This window comes from Danio rerio, chromosome 11 (assembly GCF_052040795.2).
Source record: "Danio rerio strain M-AB ecotype USA chromosome 11, GRCz13ab, whole genome shotgun sequence".
Lineage (NCBI taxonomy): Eukaryota > Metazoa > Chordata > Actinopteri > Cypriniformes > Danionidae > Danio > Danio rerio.
Genome location: NC_141031.1, coordinates 12716342 through 12735809, shown reverse-complemented (window position 1 = coordinate 12735809; position 19468 = coordinate 12716342). Strand labels below are relative to the sequence as shown.

The following is a 19468-nucleotide window of genomic DNA, read 5'->3' as shown; positions in this document are numbered from 1 at the left end:
CTACGCCACTGGCCAATCCAGGCCTGTGTAACAGATATAGAAATAATAGTTCACTTTATTTATAGAATTACACAAAATGTGTGTTTTACCTGAAGTGTTTATTAAGTATACCTGCTCCTTTAAATTTCTAAGAAAGCTTAAGTTTTCTAATTTCCTGTTCTGCACCCGCCTCCTCCTTTTCTGTACTGACTGCACATGGGAGAGGTGGGTGTCTGCAGCTCTAATTAATCTTAAATCATATTTACTTGACTTTTGAAGCCAGTTTTTATGTTTCAATATTGTGTATAACTTTCTTTTTCACATATTTCACATAGTTCGTTATTTTTGTGTTTTCATTTTAATTGAGGTTTGGATTTATATTTGTCTGATTGAAGCATGTAAAAGTGATGAGGGCGAAGACACACTGTAAAATCTGTGCTTTTGTTTACATCAGGAGTGATTAAAGAGCCGTCACAACTGCTGATACCTGTCTGGTTATTCCCACAATAAAAAGAAAACACAATGCAGAACCCTTGATGGAGCTGCCAAATATCAGATGATGGGTTCACAGTAACAATGTGTAAATTATGTTTAAAGTGAAATTCATTCAATCATTTATTTTCATTTCGGCTTAGTCCCTTTATTAATCGGGTGTCACCACAGCGGAATGAACCGCCAACTTATCCAGCATAAGTTTTACGCAGAGGATGCCCTCCCATGTTGCAACCCATTACTGGAAAACACCCATACACTATAGACAATTTAGCTTACCCAATTCACCTATACTGCATGTCTTTGGACTTGTGGGGTAAACCAGACCAACCAGTGAAAACCCACACCAACACGGAGAGAACTAAAGTGAAATTCTTCTATAATTTTTTTAAATACCACCCGATATTGATAGACCACACTTATGAGTTAGTAACCACAGCAAAACATATTTCTGTCTAAAACATCCTCTTTTCAAAATACACTCATGAAATTGAGATAATTTGTGTATTTCTGTTTACAAATAAAATGTCTAATTACAAATAAACTTTTATTCATTTTCTTTTCAGCTTAGTCCCGTTGGTTCACCACAGCGGAATGAACCCCCAACTTATCCAGCACGTTTTTAGCAGATGCCCTTCCAGCTGCAACCCATCACTCGAAAAAACTAAACTTTTAGTTATTTCTAATTATTAACACACAGCCATGTCATTCATCTCAAAACCTTTATTGCTTCTTTCTTTACTGTTAGAAAGATATATCAGAGTAAAAACAACTAGTGTAAAAGTCTGCGTCTCTCTGTGTCGCTCAGGCTGCACTGCAGTGTCTATTCACAGGCGCGATCCCACTACTGATCAGCACGGGGGATTTGACCTGCTCCGTCTCCGACCTGGGCCGGTTCACCCCTCCTTAAACGACCTGGTGGTCCCGAGCTCCCCCAGGAGAACCATATCGATACCGAACTTAGCGCAGACACCCGATCAACATAGTCCACTGCAGTCCAGAAGCCCTGAGCTCAAGCGATCCGCAGCCTCAGCCTCCCTGTTGCTTGGATTACAGGCGCGCGCCACTGAACCCGGCGAGAGCTGAGAGAATCAGAGCTGTGGAGAAACTGATCCTCACAGCGACCTCTAGTGGAGGAAAACTGAATGATGAATAAAAAATGACTTCATAGCCTTATGACATTAGATAATAATAAACAGCAGTATGATCACAAATAAAAAAATTACAGTAATTAGTATCAACATAGTATTTTTGAACTAAAGATTATTATACCATATTTATTAGCCTTTACTCTTTTTATGAGTGCCACAACATTCTGTTTTCTGTATCAACTAATAAAATGTATTAAATATTGTAGTATACTTTAGTTTTTTTTACTACAGTAAAAGTGGTTTATTGTATCATAATACATATAGCTGTAAAAAACATATTACAGAATGGGTTATTTGTTTATATTAGGTGTGCATCTGCATAAAACATTACAAACAATCTACGAGCAGAGATAAATACAATATAAAATTCTGAAATAAAATAAACAGAGCTTTGTTGTTTTTCAACGAGTCTAACAGTATTCAGGTACAGTAATGTAATAATCAAATGTAAAATAATACTGCTATTGTCTTCATTTTTTAATTAAATAAAATGATTTGCAATTAAAATGACAAATGATGCAATTTATTAGACCTAAAGCTTTTACAGTCGCAGGCCTCAGAAACACACGCAAATGCTAAATTATAATCCAGACTCAACCTTGTATTTCTTGTGATGTGACTATTGTGAATGATCATTGATGCTGAAATAATGCTCTGGGATAATTTATGTGACCTAAGGGATAATTGACCCAAAAATGTTAATTCATAATCGTCACAATCATATTCATGCGGTGAACTATCCATTTAAGATTGTGCAAACAGTGAACCTCTGAAAAAGTAAAGCTTTAATGTTTTAATTTTCCACTTAAATACCAGTTCCTCATCTAACATTCATTCATGCAGTGAATAATATCATTAACTGAGTTACATATTTATTATTCAGTTTACTCTTACTCATCTACTAACTGTGGTGTCAGATGCGGTTTTGACCTCCATCAGTGTTTTTAACATCTATAAGACTCGACAGAATCTCACACAATCTGTGGCATAAATTGATAGACTGTTTCAGCTTTAGCAGCACATCATGCTGAATTACTGATCCTGAGCTGAACATTGTTTATACAAGTACCACAAGTTATTTAATCTGATCTAAAGACTAAAAAGCTGTTTAATATTAAAGATAAAAGGTAAACTGAAACCACTTTGTCCTCTCTGACACTAAATATGTTTTTAGCTGTTTTATGAATAAAAAATTATGTTTGTGATTATTAATCTGCAACCAACAACCTGCAGTATTTTATAATATGGTGGCCTTTAGCGTCATTGTGCAATATATGAACTGTGGATTACACTAGAGGCCACATCTGCATCTGACACCATATTAAGTGATTGAAAAAGTGTTGATTCAATTAGTGAATGAATGAATGAATGAATGAGATACTCACTGAATGAGTGAATGTTAGTCGCTGAACTGCTTTTCTGTTGTCATTTAAAAGCTTTTCATTTCCTGATGAACTGTGGCCTATTTGACGAGATGTTTTGCTGTTAAATGGCAAATCATAAATAATTTAGTTATGAAAATATTGTTTCTATATGTATTAATCATTATATATATAATATAAATGAGTCACTGGGGGTTGCAGGCACTGTTATTCAATGGTTCAGATCTTACCTCTCTGACAGGTCATTCAGGGTGTCTTGGAGGGGAAAAGTGTCCAACCTACAGCATCTAAACACTGGGGTACCTCAAGGCTCTGTTCTTGAGCCACTTCTCTTCTCCATCTACAAGACATCTCTAGGACCAGTCATTCAGAAACATGGATTCTCCTACCACTGCTATGCTGATGATACCCAACTACCTCTCTTTTCACCCTGATGATCCCTCGGTTCCAGCTCGCATCTCAGCCTGCCTGTCGGACATTTCACACTGGATGAAAGATCATCATCTTCAGCTTAACCTCACGAAAACAGAAATGCTTGAAGTTTCTTCCAACCCGACTCTGCACCACAGTTGCCTTTAAATAGCACAACATTGTGATTATACTATTCAGTACAATAAACTTTACTATGTGGTTCTAAAATACTATAGTATTTAGTTTAAATAACTATATTTTATTTGGGACCGTACTGCTGTTTATTTTTATCCAAACAGTGCCATAAGACCAATAAAAAGTCAACATTACTTCATCATTCATCATTTCCTCCACTTGAGGTCGCTGTGATGATCAGATTCTCCACAGCTCTGATTCTCTCAGCTCTTGCCGGGTTCAGTGGCGCGCGCCTGTAATCCAAGCTACTGGGAGGCTGAGGCTGCGGATCGCTTGAGCTTAGGGCTTCTGGACTGCAGTGGACTATGTTGATTAGGTGTCCACACTAACTTCGGTATCGATATGGTGCTCCTGGGGGAGCTTGGGACCACCAGGATGTGTAATGAGGGGTGAACCGGCCCAGGTCGGCGACGGAGCAGGTCAAATCCCCCGTGCTGATCAGTAGTGGGATCACACCTGAGAATAGACACTGCAGTGCAGCCTGAGCGACACAGAGAGACGCAGACTTTTTCCTTCCAGGAGCACTTACACATACAAAATAAAAGAGGAGAAATACTAATTAATCTCTTTCCCTAATTTTTTATTGTTCTGACCATTCTAGATTTATAGGGTCATCATAATTGCATTATAACAGGCTTCATCAGGCAGTAAATCTTTTGGACTCTTAAAATGTTCTTTTGATTATCAGAAACAATAAATATCACACACTTCTGATCACTTCTACATTCACTGTAATCCACTGCCACAATCACACACACACACACACACACACACACACACACACACACACACACACACACACACACACATACACACACACACACACACATTGCTGTATAATAAAGCTTTGAACTAAACTTTGGATTTGGATGAGGCAACTTTAATATTTTATTGATTTTAACACGTAATGAAGATCAAAGGCAAACATGAAGGGATTTACATTATAAACGCATCAGGAAATGATGAGATTAGAGAGTTTTAAATAATTTTTAACACACGGAAATAAACTTTTGTAGAAAATAAATTTGAAGGTGGCTTTAAAAAAAGTGTTAAATTACTTTAAAAACGAAAAAACAAATCGCCAATAGGTGGCAGCAAGAGACCGCTTTAATCGAGTGAAGCTTTGAGTGATTCATTCAGCCACGAATCACTGATTCATTGACTCGCCCGACTCTTTACAAAGGCCAGAATCATTCGTGTAAGGAAACGCAGCTGTGTTTTATTCAGAGATGGCCAACTGTTCTGCTGTTTATTTAATTATTATCATAGTAATGATTTCACTATTATTTATGAGAAAATAACGCGGAAGTTTTTCAGCGCCTCGTCACGTGATCGTCAGCATCCATGGCAACGGTTCTTTTTGTGTTGTTTTGAACTCCGCTCTGTCATTGGCATCTGATCTCGGCGTCCTTCGTGGCAACTGATTCCCAGATTATTGATATTATTGATTGTTGGATACATCGATTGATCGTCTGCTTCTCCCATCATTCAGGTTTGACCCTTGTTATCACACTGTGGTTTGTGTTCAGTATGTCTTGTGTTCATTACAGGTTTCAGAGTCGACTCACCTACGACTCGCTCCAGTTTGAGGGCCTCAACATCACTGTGGGAGAGCTGAAGCGACAGATCATGAGGCGCGAGAGGCTGAAGTTCTGCCAGCTGAAGATCAGCAAAGCCCAAACTGATGAAGGTGAGATGAGGAAAAGCCACTTAAACTATACTACACTAACATTAGATGTGTTATCAGACAGACTTGTAGAAGCTGACATGTGTTATCATGACTCTGATGGTGACACATAGTGATGTTTTGAGTGTTTTAAAATGCTAATGGCACTCAAAGTATACCATGGTAAATGATTATTACTATATTCAAACTTTATTTTGCTGTCAGAATACACAGATGATGATGCTCTCATCCCTAAAAACACATCGGTCATCATCAGACGGGTCCCTGCGGCTGGACTGAAGTCCTCCAACAGAAGATTTGTTGGGTAAGTCATGTGAAATGAGCTCAACCATCCTCTGATAGATGTTATATCAAGAGTTTGAGTCTGTCTGTGGTGTTTTGGTCACACAAGCTCCTTTGTTTTGTTTTGCAGACATCAAGCTGGATTATCAGCCAAATCTTCTCAAACAGGTGATTCTTCACTCCTCTCACTGGAGCAGCTGTTGGAGGTATTGAACAAATGATTAATTCACCCCACTGTGCTGCTCTGTATTGAACTGCAGTGTTTGCATTTGAGGCGTCATAATGACATGTAGTGCAGAATATCAATACACAGTGTTTAGCAAACAACAATACACACAAACACACACACACACACACACACACACACACACACACACACACACACAGCTTCTTAGGGAGATTTGAGGGTGTTTATTTAGAGCAAATCAGTGAAATAAAATTCTAATGTGCAAATGCCTGTGAAACAGACTGAGAATCTGGCTGAGGCAAAGGCATCAGAGGAGGACAAGCTAAAAGCGGTGATGTACCAGTCCAGTCTGTGCTACTACTCCAGCAGGTGAGCGTTCAGACACTGACAGGTTTGGTTTGTGAGAAATGTTAGAGCTGATTCTCATGGTTCTGATGTTCATCAGTGAGGCCATGACACTGCTTGGGCTTCTTCCACACAACTATGTCTGCTTTCACTGTGGGATCCCAGGACACCACATTAGGCACTGCCCCTCTAAAGGGGTAACTGGGTTTTCTAAGCTTATGGTTGCTGTGAACTTGAGCTCTTGTCTCCATCAGTCAGATTGTTTGCTCTGTCGTTTGACTGTCACTCATGAATTCACAGGGCAGCAGCTCTGCTCCGCTTAAGCGCATCCGGAGGAGCACAGGGATTCCCCGCAGCTTCCTGTTGGAGGTGGACGACCCAAACCGAAAGGGAGTCATGATGGACGGCAGCGGCAAATACGTCATTCCCATCATAGACGCGTGAGTAAACTGTACTCGGCATTGCAGCATGTTCTATTGTTTGTGAAAATCTCACATTATGTCTGCTTGTGTGTGTTTGCGCTCGATCTGTTCAGTGAGGCTTATGCTGCTGAGAAGAAAAAGAGGCTGTCCTTCTCCTGCCAGACCAAGCCGCTGTCCTCCTCTTCCTCAGCTGGTGCAGCATCTTCAGTCCAGGACGCCAGAGGGAAACGTTCCCGTTCCCCATCTTCACCAGAGACGCACGGCGACCAGAAGAGACCACGTCACTGAGAGACCTTCACCCAAGAGACCTGGAGCCGACGTGAGCACAGTGTATATATTGTACATAGTTTATGAATAAAACTGAATAAAGATTATAGCAGCATAAACTGTGGACTGGTTGACCTTCACACAATACAGAAACACAAAAGAAAATGATCAACACATTAAGATAGAAATGATGAACAAACATGCTGCGGGAGAACCAGTGTGCTGTCCTGATCAGAATCTAAAACTTTTAGTTAAAGTCTATTAAATGTTAATCTGAAAAAAATAAAACGCTGAACAGCTTTTATAGTATTCAATAGTTTTCCTCATTAAGGGGAAAAGTTCAAGAAACATGGAAGAAAAGGCGGCATGTACATATTTTTAAAAATCCATTGGAATGACAAAGATGTGCATGCTCTAATAATTCATTTTGGCTGTGTTCATATGGTGTCCTTTGGTGGTTTCTATTGCTGTTGTTGTTTAATGTTCAGCTGACTTAAGCAAATAGATTTCTTTAAAATGTAGCTATTAAGGGAAAAAATAATGTATCTTTATATATATATATATATATATATACACATGGCCTCACTGTAGAAAGGCTGCTGGTGGGAGTCGCGACTGGGTCAGATGGCATTTCTGTGTGCAGTTTGCTTGTTCTCTCCGTGTTCATCCTCTGGGTGCTCCAAACCCATGTGCTATGCTGTAGGTGAATGAATAAACTAAATTAGCCATAGTGTGTGTGTGTGTGTGTGTGTGTGTGTGTGTGTGTGTGTGTGTGTGTGTGTGTGTGTGTGTGTGTGTGTGTGTGAATGAGGGTGTATGGATATTTCCCAGTACTGGGTTGCAGCTGGAAGGGTATCCGCTGTGTAAAAAATATGCTGGATAAGTTGGCAGTTCATTCCGCTGTGGCGACCCCAGATTAATAAAGGGACTAAGCTAAAGGAAAATGAATGAATAAATTGATTGATTGATTTTATTTGACAATTTTAACAAAAATATACAAACAAGTCCAGTTTGACATTCATATCTTAAAAACTGTCGAGGATAAAATACACAATAAAGCCACAGGCTGATTTCCATCGTGGTCATCGATATTCTTAAAAAATGAACGAGCAAATCATAAAGTGCAAACATCATCAGCTCAGAAACTCAGCACAACAAAAATCCTCAACTTCAACCGTAAAACAGCCATTTTTTAATTTCCTCTCTAAAAACTCTCAAATTGAATCTCTTTAAAACTCCTCGGCAGTATATTCCAAGCAACAGTACACAGAAAAGACTTTCTACCTGTTTCACTCTTAATTCTACAAGGACAAATACCCCTGCTACTCGCTCTTGTAGAATGACAGTGTACCTCACTAACTAAAACTTAATAAGTAAATATTTTGGGACCATTTTCTTTAAAATCTTAAACACCATCACCAATTTCAGAAAAGTGACCCTTTTTCCAACTTTTAATAAATTAATTTGACTATAATATTCATTATTTAAATGTGTGTGTGGAAGTACTTTGATAACAATTCTGCAACTTATTTTGGGCCGTCTGCAATTTATTTTTCATTTTTGTGGAACTACTGCTGTACCAAAAGGCTGCAGCATAGTCAAAGTATGACTGCACTAATGCACTAGCCAATATTTGTAAAGTTTGGAAATCTAAGAGCTCTGTCTGTCTTGCTAAAAACTTAATTTTAGAACTTTTGATTGGACTATAACAGCCATCTTCTCACCTGTCAAATTACTGTCTGAAATGCAACCTAAATATTTCCCTTCATGTTTGGGTTCATTAATTTGATGCTCTACTTTTACCTCTGATCTGACACATTTTCTCAGTTTCGCAGCTGAACCATATAAAATAAATTCTGGTTTACACAAGTGTAAGGACAATTTAATAAGGTTAAACCATTAAGAGACTTCCTCAGTTTGTTTACTTTTTTCATTTTCAATAAATTCCTTCCTCTCATGAGACACAATTATTGCTGCATCATCCGCATTTAACAAAAGCTTTTTTGAACAGGCCATTTTCAAATCATTGATGTATATTAAAAAAGCAAAGGACCTAAAACACTGCCTTGTGAAACCCCATAAGAAACGGTCGAATAATCTGAAAACACACCATTTAAATCTACTATTTGACATCTGTTTTCAAGGTAAGACTTCATGCATTTACAGGCCAAAACACCAAAACCCATTGCCTTTACTTTTAAAACTGTGATCGACTGTATTGAAAGCTTTTTGCAGGTCTAAGAAAACCATCCCACTTAACTTCCTTTATCCATATCGCTCTTTATATAATTTGTTAAATAAAAGAAACTGTTGAATCAGTGGAATGATTTTTCTAAAACCCGATTGAAACTCTACAATACGTCACATTTTAAACAATATTTTTCAATGTGCTAATAAATAACTTTTTCCCTCCCTTTTGACAAAGCACTCAAAATTGATACCAGCCTAGAATTATTAACCTCAAACCTACTACCTTTCTTAAAAAGAGGAATAACTCTTGCTTTTTTCAACTTTACCTTGACAAATAGAAAAATTGATAATATGTGTAACCATCGGAGTGACGCATTTAGGGAGTCTTTGAGGGAACTGCACTGGAATATTATCTAACCCTGTTGCTTTACTATTTTTAAGTGTTATTAATTTCTTAAATATATCCCCCTCCTCTATTTTATTAAACAAAACTTTCTAGATTAAAACTGCATTTGGCATAATACTCTATAACTAATTTATCAATAAAAATGCCATTTTGTACTGGAAACTTTTTAACCGTCAATATCAGGTGGTATTAAAAAAATAATTAACAATGTCATAGTCAGATATAATTAAAACAAACATGATGAAGCCAGTAAATCTGGTTGTGACCTACCCGTGTGTTACTTTTGTTTCTGATGGGGCCAAAAATTATAATGTGCCATTTATGTTTAAAGTAAAATTATTCTCTATATATATATTTTAATTTGATATATTTTCAATTAAATTCAATATATTTCTGTCTAAGGCATATTTTTAAAATATAGACATGAAATTGAGATGATTTTTGTATTTTTGTTTACAAATAAACTTTTTGAAGTCTGCTAGTAAACTTTTAATTATTACTATTAATAATGCATATAGTCATCATACATCTCTAAATCTTTATTTCTTCAGTTTTACAGTTAGAAAGACAAATCAAAGTTTAAAAAAAAAACCTAATGTAAAAGTCTGCGTCTCTCTGTGTCGCTCAGGCTGAACTGAAGTGTCTATTCACAGGCACGATCCCACTACTGATCGGCACGGGAGCTTTGACCTGCTCCGTTTTCGACCTGGGCCGGTTCACTCCTCCTTAAACAACCTGGCGGTCCCAAGCTCACCCAGGAGCACCATATCGATACCGAACTTAGTGCGGATACCCGATCGACATAGTCCACTGCAGTCCAGAAGCCCTGAGCTCAAGCGATCCGCAGCCTCAGCCTCCCAGTAGCTTGGATTATAGGCGCACGCCACTGAACCCGGCGAGAGCTGAGAGAATCAGAGCTGTGGAGAATCTGATCATCACAGCGACCTCTAGTGGAGGAAAACTCACTTTTATAGAAGTGAACTAATGCTTTAATAACCTGTGCTAATCATTCACTTACAATAGCATTATAGTTCACTATTATCCAGCAAGTTTTTACGCAGCGGATGCCCTTCCAGCCGCAACACATCTTTGGGAAACATCCACACACACACACACACACACACACACTCATACACTACGGACAATTTAGTCTACCCAATTCACCTGTACCGCATGTCTTTGGACTGTGGGGGAAACCGGAGCACCCGGAGGAAACCCACGTAAAGGCAGGGGGAAAATGCAAACTCCACACAGAAACTGCGCCACTGCCTCGCCACCTTCACTATTGGAATTCATAACTTGATAATCCATTGTCTGTAATATTTTTTTTGCATGAGTAAAATTTGCATCTTACTGATTTTTCGTAATAATTAAAACAATGGTAAATCTGATAAATGATTAGAAATGATCCTTATATCAGGGATTATTCATTGCAGTCTTCTTGTTTTGTTTTAATTCATTGATGCAAATTAGGTCTGTAAATCATTTTTCATTTTTCTGTAAACATTAAATGAGATCTGAATCACTAACCCTAAACAAAAGAGTTTTTGAATTAGAAACACTCAATAATATGAATCAGCCTTTCAGTTCAAGCCTGCTGCAGTCGCTCTTCTTCTTGGAAAGGTCAGTGCTGATCCTTGTTCTGCAGATTCTGACGTTTTAAATCTGCTTGTGGTGTTTTATTTATTTGTATATGGGTGTAGGGTCCACCCAGTTGGTCCAATGACGGTATCCAATGGTGGATGAAGGTTCACTGCATGTTCGGTCTTTCCAGTGCACAATGTTGATTTATATTAAACTTAACTCATATCTGACTCCAATTTTAGTATGAGGTGGTTTAGAATATTAATATATTTATCCTCGTTTTATCTGACTCCAATTATAAAATATTGATAAGATTATTTTGTTTCCTTTCATATTATTTTAGATTATGATTGAATATTCTTTTGATTTGTTATTATACCTTATTCTCATTTACTCAGATTCCTATAGCATCTCGAGTCTTGCACCGGCCGGGTATACAATCTCTTAATACAAGCTTGTCAGTCTTGGTCATTAAACAGAGGCGATTAACCACTCTCCTAAAGTGGCAGAACCCTATACTTACTCAATTTAGGAGATTTTTTATGTGGTCCCCATAGATCTGTTATCTACTTAATCAAGACAAAGTATTTTAATAATAATTGCACAGGATTATAAGTTTGTAGATGAAGGCCTAAATACCCACATTTAGATTAGTTTCAACAATATTTTGTTGTTCTAAATAGAAAACTCATAGTTGGCCTTTTACAGTCTAAGTATACTTGAATTAATGCCAATATGTTAGTCGGATCTCTAGTAACATTGTATAGCGTGCCACACTGCTCCGTCTAACATGTTTTAGTCCGTTACTAACCTGTACAGTGGCTTGTAGTGCTATGGACAACAACATTTATCAGTGATAATAACACGAGGACTGTTTGAATAATTCAAAACATAACAATTTATTAGTCAGGTAAATGTGTATTATGCCAATTCAATCAGTCAATTCATAAAAGATCAATAAATACATCAAGTTACCAAAGATAAATCCAAGATTAAAAGATGCATTCCTGACTTTAAAATATACATAACATGGAGCATAAGCTCCATGTTACGGGCTGATCGGGGTAAGCAGAATCGCGCTGAGCCTTTCTCAAACCTTACCTTAAATAATCCAAGAATTCCCTTAAGTACAGGGGTGTGTGCATAACAAAAGACATTTGCATTTAGTGCTGCCTGTGGAAAAGTCACACCCTTCACAGTGGTTCAAAAGATGCCTGAAGTTATATATTTATTGTTTTGATTATGTCTATTACTGAGAGAATGAGACCATTGTACCAATCGCACTGAGACATTTCAAATGATATCAAACATGATAGATAAAGTCACTTAGGTTAATCTGAAACATTCAAACATTGAAATGACCATATGTGTGAGTTGGGGTGGTTGAAGCTGAGTTTCAGCAGACTCAGATGCAAATGCAGCAGGAATTGGTTTTTCCCGCATTCCCACCTGCTGGGTTGTGGTCAACAGTCTCTGTTTTCAGCTCATGTTTTGAATTGTCAAAGACATCAAAAATATTTGTAATATTTCATTTCTTACATGGGCTTATTTTTGTGATGAAGAAACCCACAGTAATGATAATAAATGAGTGGATTGTGACAGATCCACAGATGCTTTCAGATTTGTGCTCATCATCTATAAGATTTATCCTTTCTCTTTTTTATTACAGGTTTTTACAATTGTTTTGCCACAAATTTCAGAACTTTGGTGTCAATTTTCAAAAGTCTAGACACAAAATTCACAACCTTTGCCAAAATTGTACATTTTTGCAAAACTTTTAACTCTTTTTTCAAATGCTTGGATACAACACACACAAGTCAAACATACTTTATTCATTGAACTCAGATCACCTTTTCAATATAACACAATTAAACTTCAAATTGATCCCATTTCAAAATGCAACTCAAACATTACATTTGAAATAACCATGTATTCATTTACTTCACGTGATGTTATTATCAACTGATACAAGCACTCAAAATGATGAATAACTGCTGCATTATTGTTGATGTGGGGAAACTGATGTACAATATTACATGTTTAGATGATGAAATAATCAGGATAGATCAAATGACATCAGTTACCACAGAAGATGACCCAACTGAACTACATTATCTATAGATTTCATCTTTATTCATCCTTAGTCCATATTTATGGTTTCTTTGTTCTGTGTACCACTTTTACAGAAAATGTTTATATATTTGACATCACTGTAAGAAAGCCCAGTCACAGCAGACCAATGTCAGGCCTGGATTTACATTGACAGAAGGTTCTTTCCAAGATTTCTGAGTAATGAAAACACCACTGAAATGTAGAGGAGAACTCGTGACCAAATCCACAAGACCAGACAGATGGTAACACAAAATCCCAAAATAGAAATCTGATATATAGAAATATATGCAAATCACATATGTGATATAATAGTTCATATGAATTTTACATATATAAAATATGTTATACATGTCAAAATATTGCCATTTGTTAAAACATATATGTTACGTATATATACGATCCATTATGTTATATATTTTACCCCTACAAATATATATATATATGATATGGTTGAAAAAAATATAAACAATGATTTTTTTCACTATTTTGACAAATTATTGACTATTATGACATTTTATAATAATGTAATTTGCAGATGGGACCATATATCATGTCATTTATCAGCTTTCTATATGGGGACGTGAAGTGAGAAAAAAAAATACAGTAAACCTACATTATGATGGAATGAATAAAACTAGTTCGGTATATCCACTGTCTGCACTGTTTCCCTTTACACTTATAGGCCATAATGAAACCTGTATCATATATTTTAAACAACAATATTTAATGATTGTTAATGATTGTTTATTGAAGCGATGTACATCTTGTGTGCTGCTGGTGATCTAAAGTAGTGTTCCTGTAGTATTTGTATTATAAAAGGATTATGTGAATCAATGATCCTGCAAATGCAAGACATCTTTAAGGGAATGAATGCTGTATGCAGAACACTGGAGAGTGTTAAAAGTAGTGACTGTTTAGGATTTTGTGTCTAGAGTTTTTTTAATTGACATCAGGGTTCTGAAATTTGTGGCAAAACAATTGGAAAAAAACTGTAACACATAATGAAGATCAAGGGCAAACAAATAAATGATGAGCTTAGAGAGTTTTAAATCATTTTAACATACAGAGATGAACATTTGTAGAAAATACATTTAAAGGTGTTTTTAAAAAAAGTGTTAAATTACTTTAAAACGGAAAAACAAATCGCCAATAGGTGGCAGCAAGAGACCGCTTTAATCGAGTGAAGCTTTGAGTGATTCATTCAGCCACGAATCACTGATTCAGTGACTCGCCCGGCTCTATACAGAGTCCTGAATCATTCGTGTAAGGAAACGCCACTGTGTATTATTCAGAGATGGCCAACTGTTCTGCTGTTTATTTTATTATTATCATAGTAATTATTTCACTATTATTAATGAGAAAATAACGCGGAAGTTTTTAGCGCCTCGTCACGTGATCGTCAGCATCCATGGCAACGGTTCTTTTCGTGTTGTTTTGAACTTGCTCTGTCATTGGCATCTGATCTCGGCGTCCTTCGTGGCTACTGATTCCCAGATTATTGATATTATTGATTGTTGGATACATCGATTGATCGCCTGCTTCTCCCATCATTCAGGTTTGACCCTTGTTATCACACTGTGGTTTGTGTTCAGTATGTCTTGTGTTCATTACAGGTTTCAGAGTCGACTCACCTACGACTCGCTCCAGTTTGAGGGCCTCAACATCACTGTGGGAGAGCTGAAGCGGCAGATCATGAGGCGCGAGAGGCTGAAGTTCTGCCAGCTGAAGATCAGCAAAGCCCAAACTGATGAAGGTGAGATGAGGAAAAGCCACTTAAACTATACTACACTAACATTAGATGTGTTATCAGACAGACTTGTAGAAGCTGTGATGTGTTATCATGACTCTGATGGTGACATATAGTGATGTTTTGAGTGTTTTAAAATGCTAATGGCACTCAAAGTATACTATGGTAAATGATTATTACTATATATAAACTTTATTTTGCTGTCAGAATACACAGATGATGATGCTCTCATCCCCAAAAACATGTCGGTCATCATCAGACGGGTCCCTGCGGCAGGACTGAAGTCATCAAACAGAAGATTTGTTGGGTAAGTCATGTGAAATGAGCGCAATCGTCCTCTGATAGATGTTATATCAAGAGTTTGAGTCTGTCTGTGGTGTTTTAGTCACACAAGCTCCTTTGTTTTGTTTTGCAGACATCAAGCTGGACCATCAGCTAAATCTTCTCAAACAGGTGATTCTTCACTCCTCTCACTGGAGCAGCTGTTGAAGGTATTGAACAAATGATTAATTCACCCCACTGTGCTGCTCTGTATTGAACTGCAGTGTTTGCATTTGAGGCGTCATAATGACATGTAGTGCAGAATATCAATACACAGTGTAAAACACACAAACGCACACACACACACACACACACACACACACACACACACACACACACACACACACACACACACACACACACAGCTTCTTAGGCAGACCAGTAAAATAAAATTCTAATGTGCAAATGCCTGTGAAACAGACTGAGAATCTGGCTGAGGCAAAGGCATCAGAGGAGGACAAGCTAAAAGCGGTGATGTACCAGTCCAGTCTGTGCTACTACTCCAGCAGGTGAGCGTTCAGACACTGACAGGTTTGGTTTGTGAGAAATGTTAGAGCTGATTCTCATGGTTCTGATGTTCATCAGTGAGGCCATGACACTGCTTGGGCTTCTTCCACCCAACTATGTCTGCTTTCACTGTGGGATCCCAGGACACCACATTAGGCACTGCCCCTCTAAAGGGGTAACTGGGTTTTCTAAGCTTATGGTTGCTGTGAACTTGAGCTCTTGTCTCCATCAGTCAGATTGTTTGCTCTGTCGTTTGACTGTCACTCATGAATTCACAGGGCAGCAGCTCTGCTCCGCATAAGCGCATCCGGAGGAGCACAGGGATTCCCCGCAGCTTCCTGTTGGAGGTGGACGACCCAAACCGAAAGGGAGTCATGATGGACGGCAGCGGCAAATACGTCATTCCCATCATAGACGCGTGAGTAAACTGTACTTGGCATTGCAGCATGTTCTATTGTTTGTGAAAATCTCACATTATGTCTGCTTGTGTGTGTTTGCGCTCGATCTGTTCAGTGAGGCCTATGCTGCTGAGAAGAAAAAGAGGCCGTCCTTCTCCTGCCAGACCAAGCCGCTGCCCTCCTCTTCCTCAGCTGGTGTAGCATCTTCAGTCCAGGACGCCAGAGGGAAACGTTCCCGCTCCCCATCTCCACCAGAGACGCACGGAGACCAGAAGAGACCACGTCACTGAGAGACCTTCACCCAAGAGACCTGGAGCCGACGTGAGCACAGTGTATATATTGTACATAGTTTATGAATAAAACTGAATAAAGATTATAGCAGCATAAACTGTGGACTGGTTGACCTTCACACAATACAGAAACACAAAAGAAAATGATCAACCCATTAAGATAGAAATGATGAACAAACATGCTGCGGGAGAACCAGTGTGCTGTCCTGCTCAGAATCTAAAACTTTTAGTTAAAGTTTATTGAATGTTAATCTGAAAAAAATAAAACGCTGAACAGCTTTTATAGTATTCAATAGTTTTCCTCATTAAGGGGAAAAGTTCAAGAAACATGGAAGAAAAGGCGGCATGTACATATTTTTAAAAATCCATTGGAATGACAAAGATGTGCATGCTCTAATAAGTCATTTTGGCTGTGTTCATATGGTGTCCTTTGGTGGTTTCTATTGCTGTTATTGTTTACTGTTCAGCTGACTTAAGCAAATAGATTTCTTTATATATATGGCCTCACTGTAGGAAGGTCGCTGGTGGGAGTCCCGGCTGGGTCAGATGGCATTTCCGTGTGGAGTTTGCATGCTCTCTCCGTGTTCATGTGGGTTTCCTCTGGGTGCTCCAAAGACATGTGCTATATAGGTGAATGAATAAGCTAAATTAGCCATAGTGTATGTGTGTGAATGAGGGTGTATGGATATTTCCCAGTACTGGGTTGCAGCTGGAAGGGTATCCGCTGTGTAAAACATATGCTGGATAAGTTGGCAGTTCATTCCGCTGTGGCGACCCCAGATTAATAAAGGGACTAAGCTAAATGAAAATGAATGAATAAATTGATTGATTGATTTTATTTAACAATTTTAACAAAAATATACAAACAAGTCCAGTTTGACATTCATATCTTAAAAACTGTCGAGGATAAAATACACAATAAAGCCACAGGCTGATTTCCATCGTGGTCATCGATATTTTAAAAAAATGAACGAGCAAATCATAAAGTGCAAACATCATCAGCTCAGAAACTCAGCACAACAAAAATCCTCAACTTCAACCGTAAAACAGCCATTTTTTAATTTCCTCTCTAAAAACTCTCAAATTGAATCTCTTTAAAACTCCTCGGCAGTATATTCCAAGCAACAGTACACAGAAAAGACTTTCTACCTGTTTCACTATTAATTCTACAAGGACAAATACCCCTGCTACTCGCTCTTGTAGAATGACAGTGTACCTCACTAACTAAAACTTAATAAGTAAATATTTTAAAATCTTAAACACCATCACCAATTTCAGAAAAGTGACCCTTTTTCCAACTTTTAATAAATTAATTTGAGTATAATATTCATTATTTAAATGTGTGTGTGTGGAAGTACTTTGATAACAATTCTGCAACTTATTTTGGGCCGTCTGCAATTATTTTTTTTAATTTTTGTGGAACTACTGCTGTACCAAAAGACTGCAGCATAGTCAAAGTATGACTGCACTAATGCACTAGCCAATATTTGTAAAGTTTGAAAATCTAAAAGCTCTGTCTGTCTTGCTAAAAACTTAATTTTAGAACTTTTGATTGGACTATAACAGCCATCTTCTCACCTGTCATTGCTGTATTAGTGCAGGGCAGTGTGACGAGTGTTATTGGACTTGTAAGTGTATAGAGCTTGCTTAGAGCATCCCTGCTGCAGTAATAGAAAAATTTAGGCAACCCCTAAATAAGTTGGAACTGTGGTGAGTGAAAATGTATGGGTGTATGGGATAGTTCAAGTTGTGCTTATTCTTAGTATCACTTTTAAAACATTTGAATTGTGTGAGTGGGGGAAGGGATGTCGAAAATGTATATAGAACGTGCTTTGCCGAATTAATCGGTTTGCTTGCTTAATGGAGAGAGATAGTGTTCCTCCAGTCAGACCAGATATGGTGAGGTGGATTGTGGGATTGCAACTGATGTTAATTCAGAGAATCTCAAAACCCAAAGACTAGTGTGAATATGGCATTGTGGATGTGAGCTGTATGATTGGAAATGCATCCTTGTGTAGATTGTGATTGCATTTGGAATGGATGTGGAGTGTAATAGGTTGGATGAAGGTCAGCTTCTGGGCCGGCTGTCCTAATCTCTGGAATGAGAAACAAGAGAAAATCAGAAATTAAATTTTACAACATGATACATGTATAGCAGACATGACAAAATTGTTGTAGCTGATATCTATGCAAGGCATCTTAATAAGAGCATGGACAATTGTGAGCTTCGTTGTCGCAGTGTGCGAGGATGATAGAGGTGGGCATTTGTTCCCCCACAGGATAGCAGGTGGATGCAGAGCTGGGGATATGGGGTGTAGCTTGTCTGGTGGTCCTAGAAGTTCTTCTTGAAGATTTATTTAAATGTCCTATTCATGCAGTCAAGCGAGAAGTTAGTTTCTTTACCATTTTCACCTCCAACCGGCGTGCCATTATAAGTTACATATGGTACTGTATATGCAAGTATGGGTCATTGGCGTATTACGATTGGACTTTTGTGTTAAATTCTCACTGGTTGGGTAATAGTCTTTACAGAAGTTAAATGCTATTAGATCTGGCAGAGGTTTTTATTTATTTTATTTATTTTTTTATTTTATTATTATTTTTTTATATTATTATTCTTATTATTATTTATTCATTCATTTATTATTTTGTCAATTTATTTATTTATTATATCAAATCCCAACATCAAACGCTTAACTTAATTCACTACTTAGTGGAAACTGTATGAATGGAATGTTTGTTATGGGCTTTACTTAATTTGTTTAAATACATGTTAGGAATCTTAACTTCTTAATCTTAACTTAATTCGCAAGTATGTCCGTCTCAGTTCATTCACGAGTCTTTTATGGCTGGATTCATTCATGAATTGTTGAGAGGGCGGAACCATATCGAGTTTTAAAAGCGCATTGGATGAGGGCGCTGCTCCTTTAGCTATTGGCTCGATGGGGCGTCAATCAAGATCGTAGGCCAAGTTTGTTTACCAGTGTTGTGAGAAGACACTGCGGCACACCAGCGACTAGTTTGGATGATAACAGCGCGCTTCATCGACGTATCAATATGTCGTGGACTAATGTCGTGATCTTTGCAGTGATTTACTTATGGATTTGTGTACG

General features: G+C 37.8%; 2 protein-coding genes and 3 non-coding genes across 6 annotated transcripts; 3 read left to right on the top strand and 2 right to left on the bottom strand.

The window, feature by feature from the left end:
- Positions 1–1250: 1250 nt before the first annotated feature.
- LOC147834705 (signal recognition particle RNA) lies at positions 1251–1548 on the bottom strand. The gene has a single exon (XR_015503142.1).
- Positions 1549–3822: 2274 nt separating this feature from the next.
- On the top strand, positions 3823–4120 carry LOC147834704 (signal recognition particle RNA). Its single transcript, XR_015503175.1, has one exon.
- Positions 3823–8664, top strand: LOC147834703 (E3 ubiquitin-protein ligase RBBP6-like). The gene is made up of 6 exons (XM_087273460.1): positions 3823–5300; positions 5502–5601; positions 5710–5785; positions 6047–6135; positions 6412–6551; positions 6647–8664. The coding sequence occupies exons 1-5, from the start codon at positions 5141–5143 to the stop codon at positions 6509–6511; spliced, it is 525 nt and encodes a 174-aa protein (XP_087129586.1). The 5' UTR covers positions 3823–5140; the 3' UTR covers positions 6512–6551; positions 6647–8664.
- A 1331-nt stretch (positions 8665–9995) lies between these two features.
- On the bottom strand, positions 9996–10293 carry LOC147834702 (signal recognition particle RNA). Its single transcript, XR_015503156.1, has one exon.
- Positions 10294–13906: 3613 nt separating this feature from the next.
- Positions 13907–16453, top strand: LOC110438896 (E3 ubiquitin-protein ligase RBBP6-like). Of its 2 annotated transcripts, XM_087273455.1 has the most exons (6): positions 13907–14845; positions 15047–15146; positions 15255–15330; positions 15581–15669; positions 15946–16085; positions 16181–16453. In XM_087273455.1, exons 1-5 carry the CDS (start codon positions 14686–14688, stop codon positions 16043–16045), a joined length of 525 nt encoding a protein of 174 aa, XP_087129581.1. In that variant the 5' UTR covers positions 13907–14685; the 3' UTR covers positions 16046–16085; positions 16181–16453. The 2 variants fall into 2 exon arrangements, with proteins under 2 accessions (XP_087129581.1, XP_087129582.1); XM_087273456.1 differs by lacking the exons at positions 13907–14845; positions 15047–15146; positions 15255–15330; positions 15581–15669 and adding an exon at positions 15674–15842.
- The last annotated feature ends 3015 nt before the right edge of the window (positions 16454–19468 follow it).

Bases quoted from the DNA above. Each gene is read 5' to 3' on its own strand.
- LOC147834703 (XM_087273460.1), top strand. From the start codon at position 5,141: ATGTCTTGTGTTCATTACAGGTTTCAGAGTCGACTCACCTACGACTCG. The intron at 5,301-5,501 runs GTGAGATGAGGA...TTTTGCTGTCAG, and splicing joins CAAAGCCCAAACTGATGAAG to AATACACAGATGATGATGCT. The intron at 6,136-6,411 runs GTGAGCGTTCAG...ATGAATTCACAG, and splicing joins CTGTGCTACTACTCCAGCAG to GGCAGCAGCTCTGCTCCGCT.
- LOC110438896 (XM_087273455.1), top strand. From the start codon at position 14,686: ATGTCTTGTGTTCATTACAGGTTTCAGAGTCGACTCACCTACGACTCG. The intron at 15,147-15,254 runs GTAAGTCATGTG...TTTGTTTTGCAG, and splicing joins TCAAACAGAAGATTTGTTGG to ACATCAAGCTGGACCATCAG. The intron at 15,670-15,945 runs GTGAGCGTTCAG...ATGAATTCACAG, and splicing joins CTGTGCTACTACTCCAGCAG to GGCAGCAGCTCTGCTCCGCA.